The sequence below is a fragment of the Sapajus apella genome, unplaced genomic scaffold, assembly GCF_009761245.1.
Source record: "Sapajus apella isolate SASKATOON/1434 unplaced genomic scaffold, GSC_monkey_1.0 scaffold46, whole genome shotgun sequence".
NCBI classification, from domain to species: domain Eukaryota; kingdom Metazoa; phylum Chordata; class Mammalia; order Primates; family Cebidae; genus Sapajus; species Sapajus apella.
The window spans coordinates 1,454,442-1,460,416 of record NW_022436986.1 but is presented as its reverse complement, the minus strand read 5'-3'; the positions used below and the strand labels follow the sequence as shown (position 1 = coordinate 1,460,416).

Genomic DNA, 5,975 nt, shown 5'->3' with positions numbered 1-5,975 from the left:
TCCTTTTTTATTGAGCTGCCATCTCCTTAGCTCCAGCAGTACCTCTGTATAGACTAAATGTTAGAGCACAGATCTTCCTTTAAAATAAATGAAGGTTATTGGGGCAATGCTTCATCCTCTGATTTTGACCACACAGCTACACCACAGAATGTCAAAAGCATTAGAGTTCTGATTTAGATGGTGGCCAAGCAAGGCACACAGTACTGTTTTTGAGTTACAAAAACAAGTCTTTCTTTCTTTTCATCTTTTTCCCCCTCCCCGAGGCAGGGTCTTGCTTTGTCACCCTGGCTGGAGTGCAGTGACTTGATCGTGGCTCACTGCAACCTTGTACTGGGCTCAAGGAATCCTTCGGCCTCAGCCTCCTGAGGAGCTGGGACTATAGGCATGCACCACCACACCCAGCTAATTATTATTATTTTTTTGTAGAGAGGGGTTCTCACTTTGTTACTCAGGCTGGTCTCAAACTCTTGGCCTCAAGCAATTCTCCTGCCTTAGCATTACAAAGTGCTGAGATTACAGACAGAAACCACAGAGCCTCTTTTAATATCCCAGTGTAAATCAAAACATTGACATCTGGCTTATAAAACAGTCATTGGTTAGTTTGGTCCATCAGTCAGTTTTTATAAATCTGAACACCTCTAGATGAAGAAAATGGATTCCAGGATGTACAAAGCTGAGACTCTGAAGATCCATATCAGGTGCAGTTTCATCAGGAGTCCCTGGTTTATTATTATTATTATTATTCTTCGGCCACTTTTCAGTAGAATTTTTTTTAATTCTTTTTTTCTTTTTAATTCTTGGCTCTGATTTTTAAAAGATACCAGGCTCTCTTCTCATTTTTATGACTTTTTAATTACAAAAGTAATAATTGCTTATTGGCAAAAATTCAAACACTACGGAAAATACATAAAGTGAAACAATTAGGTATAAGCTAAAAAGTGTATCATCACACTATATTTTTAGTTTTGTGATTTACTTTGTTTTGCTTAAGACATCTTAGATTTCACTCTTTTTAGAGATAGGGTCTTGCTCTGTTGCCCAGGCTGGAGTGCAGTGGCACAATCATAATTCACTGCAGCTTTGACCTCCTGGGCTCAAGCCACCCTCCAGCCTCTACCTCCCAAGTAGCTAGAACTAAAGATATGTGCCTGCCCAGTTAATTTTTTAATTTTTTGAAAATATAGGGTCTCACTATGTTGCCCAGGCTGGTCTTGAACTCCTAGCCTCAGGCAATACTCCCACCTAGACCTCCCACAGTGTTGAGGTTACAGGTGCGAGCCACCATGGCCATTTTAGACTTGTTTCTTTCTTTGCTTTTTTTTTTTTTTTTTTGAGATGGAGTCTTGCTCTGTCGCCCAGGCTGGAGTACAGTGGCACGATCTCAGCTCACTGCAACTTCCACCTCCTAAGTTCAAGAGATTCCCCTGCCTCAGCCTCCTGAGTAGCTAGGATTACAGGCATGTGCCACCACACCTGGCTGATTTTTGTATTTTTAGTAGAGACAGAGTATCACCATGTTGGTCAAGCTGTTCTTGAACTCCTGACCTCAGGTGATCCACCCACCTCGGCCTCCCAAAGTGCTGGTATTACAGGCACGAGCCACCGTGCCTGGACTTTTTTTTTTTTTTGAGACAGGGTCTCTGTCACCCAGGCTGGAGTGCAGTGGCATGATCTTGGCTCACTGCAACCACAGCCTCCCAAGTTCATGCGATTCTCCAGCCTCAGCCTCCAAAGTAGCTGGGATCACAAGCGTGTGATCCTGCGTAATTTTTGTATTTTTTGTAGAGATGGGGTTTCACCATGTTGCCCAGACTGGTCTCTACCTCCTGAGCTCAAAGCAATCTGCCTGTCTTGGCCTCCCAAAGTGCTGGGATTACAGGCATAAGCCATCATGCTCGGCCTTGGATTTCTTTCTATGTAAGAAGTCCTTTTTTTTTGTTGGTTGCCAAGTGTTATTATTCTTTTAATTTAATCTATTTTATAAGTATGCCATAATTTATTTAAATCAATTTTAATCGATACTGTATTGATGGATGTTTGGGTTATTTGTAATTTTTCTCTATTACACGAGCATTGTAGTGAGCATCCCTTACATGCATGCATTTATATATATATATATTTGTAAATTTATATAAGTTTTCTTGCGAGATAAATTCTAAGAAATGGAATTGCTAGATCAAAAGCTTATGATTATTTGAAATCTTAATGGTCATTACCCAACTTCTCTCCAAAAAATCCCTATCAATTAACTCTCCCACCCTCAGAATTGAGAATTCCTGTTTCCTCATACCCTCTACAGTCTCATCTTTCTTGGCCCCTATTGGCTGTGACAATATTCTTCAATCTGCCAAATCTAAATACCAAAGGAAGTCTGGCATTTCTCAAATGACCCAGATTGCAGATATCTACAGGAACATGTCACTTCTTTTTACAAACTCCCAAACCAAAGATTGAAATGAGAGGAATACGTCCTTTTTACTTACTATCCGTTGGGTTCCTCATTGGATAAGACTGAGTATAATTGTTCACACAGTGTATTAATTGTGGACTAATAGAAGCACAATAATTTTCCACTGCTTTGATCTGAGATGGACCAGGAGAAGAGTCTGTTCGAAAAATGGCTTGACAGTATTCTCGGCAGTTTGTGTGGTGACCTGCATAACTGCAACAAACCGAGCCCACTATGGGGAAAAAAAGAGAAGGGACTGAAACGGAAACAGCTTTTTGTTAATGTTAAATCATCATCATAATGATGGAACAATATGTCTTTCTAAATTTGAGAAATAAAACCATGCCATAGAAGATGAACACTTAAAATCGGCACTCCTATAGATATAATCATGGGGACATTCAAGTGCTCACTAGTATAAGTCATTATTCATCAACTTACAGCCTCTAGTTCAGTGGTTCTCTACAGGAACAGTACCACCCCCCCACCGCCAAGGAGTTGGACTACAGCTGGCATTTAGTGCATGGGGGTTAGGACTGCTAAATGTCTTGCAATGTATGGGACAGTCTCACATAACAAAAACTGTTTCTCAAAATGCCAAGAGTGCCCATGTTGAAAACCAGTGAAGCCGGGTCTTTCTGTGTTAGATTTGTAGAGGTTTATAAACACAAAGCAAAGCAGAACCAAACCAAACCAAACCAAAATAAAACAAAACCCTAAATCCCTCACATTTATAAAATAGGGCCAGTAAAAACTAAGTGATGTAAGGATCATTTAATAAATATGACATTTATATAAGTGTATCTTGAAACGAAATCTCAAAAGTTTTATATGGTTTGAACATCTATCTGTAAGAGTATGCCCAAATTGAGATAGACTTCATCTCACAATTGATATGACCTGCTTCAACACTGAAAAGTAAAACTCATTTGAAATAAATATTACTCTGGATTTATGTATTAAAAAATCAATGGGCTGCCATTTAAGGTATTTTGAAAGAGCTAGATGAGTAGCCGGGGGTGCAGGGGATTTGCAATGGAGAAGAACAAGAACCCCTCATAGGAATCTAAGGGAATCTGTGGGAGGCTGAAGGGAGAGGTAGACGTATGGCAGGAAGAGGTTAAGAGAAAGCAGGGGTTTGGGTGCTGTGGCTCATGCCTGTAATCCCAGAACTTTGGGAGGCCAAGGCAGGAAGATCACTCAAATCCAGGAGTTCAAGACCAGCCTGGGTAAAATGTTGAAACCCCATCTATACTAAAAATACAAAAATTAGGCAGGCGCAGTGGCATGTGCCTGTGGTCCTAACTACTAGGGAGGGTGAGGTGGAAGGATGGTTTGAGCCCAGGAAGCGGAGGCTGCAGTGAGCCAATATCTTGCCACCACATTCTAGCCTTGGCAACAGAACTAAACCTTGCCTGAAAACAAAGAGAGAGAGAGAGAGAGAGAGAGTGAGAGCGCAGTGAGGAAATTCCTGATAACTCTTAGGGATAGATGTAGAGGAACCAGAATCAGGTTTCTGGTGAATTCCATAGACCCATGAGCATGGAGTTCAGATGACTTCCAGAAACAATGATAATGATAATAATAAAGTCATAATTGAAGAAACTGAACTAGGACTGAACTGAGATAGGACAAGCCTCAGTTTCCTAGACCAGGAAACTATTCCATACCTACTATACTACCGCTTTTAAACTTGCTACCAAACTCATTGTGTTCATTGCCAAAGAGTTCATTTTCTTCACAAAGAACAATTTTTTTTTTTTTTTGGACAGAGTCTTGCTCTGTTGCCCAGGCTGGAGTGCAGTGGTGTGATCTCGGGTCACTGCAACTTCTGTCTCCCGGGTTCAAGTGATTCTCCTGCCTCGGCCTCCCTAGCAGCTGGGACTGCAGGCGCATGCCACCACAGTGAGCTAATTTTGTATTTTTAGTAGAGATGAGTTTTCACCATATTGGCCAGGCTGCTCTTGAACTGCTGACCTCAAGTGATCCATTTGCCTCAGCCTTCCAAAGTGCTAGGATTATAGGCAGCAGCAGGCCAAAGAACAATTATTAGTGGCTACATTTATCACTGTAAAACTCAGTAAGGATAAGTTGGGGGTGATAGTGGGGAATGGTACAGACATGTAAGAATAGACAAATAGGAATAGAACAAGATGCCTATCTTCTGACCCCCACGCAGCTGGCTTCCTCACCAGTGTGAGAGGACATAAGATTACATGCCTGAGACTTCCTAGAAAATCTTGAACTAAGCCCCAGTTAGAAAGGGTAGAAGATAAAGTACAGACAGCAAATGTTTCTTCTTATCCTTCAATATACTTCCCTGCTCAGCTAAGAACTCTTTGTTCCTTACATGTGTGTTCCCATCCCTAACTGCTCTCACTATTCCCTTCACCTGAAGGCCTTCCTCCCATCTCCATTTCCTCCATTCTCTGCTGTTCACATCTAGTCTATCCTTCATGGCCTGGCTCAGCTACCAACTCCATGAAGCCACTTCTAAGCACCGCTGCAGCCTCTGAACTCCTGCAGCACTTTATCCAGTGACACTATCTCATATCCTACTATATCCCAGGGTTGTTTGTATATAGGTCGTGTCCTCCACAGATGTGTCTGCCTCACACTAAGCAAATGCTCAATCAATGTCTGCTGAATGAACTGAGACATAGCACTCAGCTACATTATATAGTGTGGGTACTTCTGAAAATGGGCCTATTTATTGGGTTGTGATCATGCTCTAGCACATACAGCTTTAGTATCTGCATTGTACATCTATAATTAGGACATGGGAATTGTTATAATACATGAATGACCTGAATACATCATGCGAAAGGGCCTATTGAAATCCTGCTGTGCACACTGCTTCAGATGGTTTACTAATTATGTTCTGTGAACTATGTTTTGATCTTCGGCTGCTTGTACAACCATCGGCAAATATACTTACTTTCATTTCTGCTAATGCAACTGAAAAGAGCATTCTGTAAATTAAAAAAAAAACAAATAAACAGAAATTAACAACCAGACAGAATTTGTAATTTGATTCTACTTAATGGTTACATGAAAATCATGATATTAAAACTATTTAATTCTTCTCTAAATCCAAGACTGAAAACACAGAAGTTATGAAATGATATCCTGGTAAAAAGGCAAACCATCTTCCAACAAACATCAGGATCATGATGACCACTTGGAGCCATAAGCTGACCAGTTATAGAAAACCAAGTTTATGTAAAGTTTATGTAAAGCTGTAAGTGTGTGTGGGGCGGGTTGGGAGTGGGTGGGAGGGACTACTACAATGTATTAATCTTTTTTTTTTTTTTTTTGAGTTGGAGTTTTGCTCTTGTTACCCAGGCTGGAGTGCAATGGCGCGATCTCGGCTCACCGCAACCTCCGCCTCCTGGGTTCAGGCAATTCTCCTGCCTCAGCCTCCTGAGTAGCTGGGATTACAGGCATGCGCCACCAGGCCCAGCTGATTTTTTGTATTTTTAGTAGAGACGGGGTTTCACCGTGTTGACCATCCTGGTCAACACGG

General features: G+C 41.3%; 1 protein-coding gene across 4 annotated transcripts in view; it reads right to left on the bottom strand.

Annotated features, from left to right (window-relative positions):
* The window catches only part of RECK (reversion inducing cysteine rich protein with kazal motifs), an 88,748-nt gene that overhangs the window by 39,274 nt on the left and 43,499 nt on the right, over window positions 1–5,975 (bottom strand). For all 4 annotated transcript variants that reach the window (XM_032240049.1, XM_032240050.1, XM_032240048.1 and 1 more), the window contains 2 exons: window positions 5,388–5,421; window positions 2,484–2,681 (listed from right to left, as the gene is read on the bottom strand). In XM_032240049.1, the coding sequence (XP_032095940.1) occupies window positions 2,484–2,681; window positions 5,388–5,421 (232 nt within the window). The remainder of the gene's footprint in view (window positions 1–2,483; window positions 2,682–5,387; window positions 5,422–5,975) is intronic.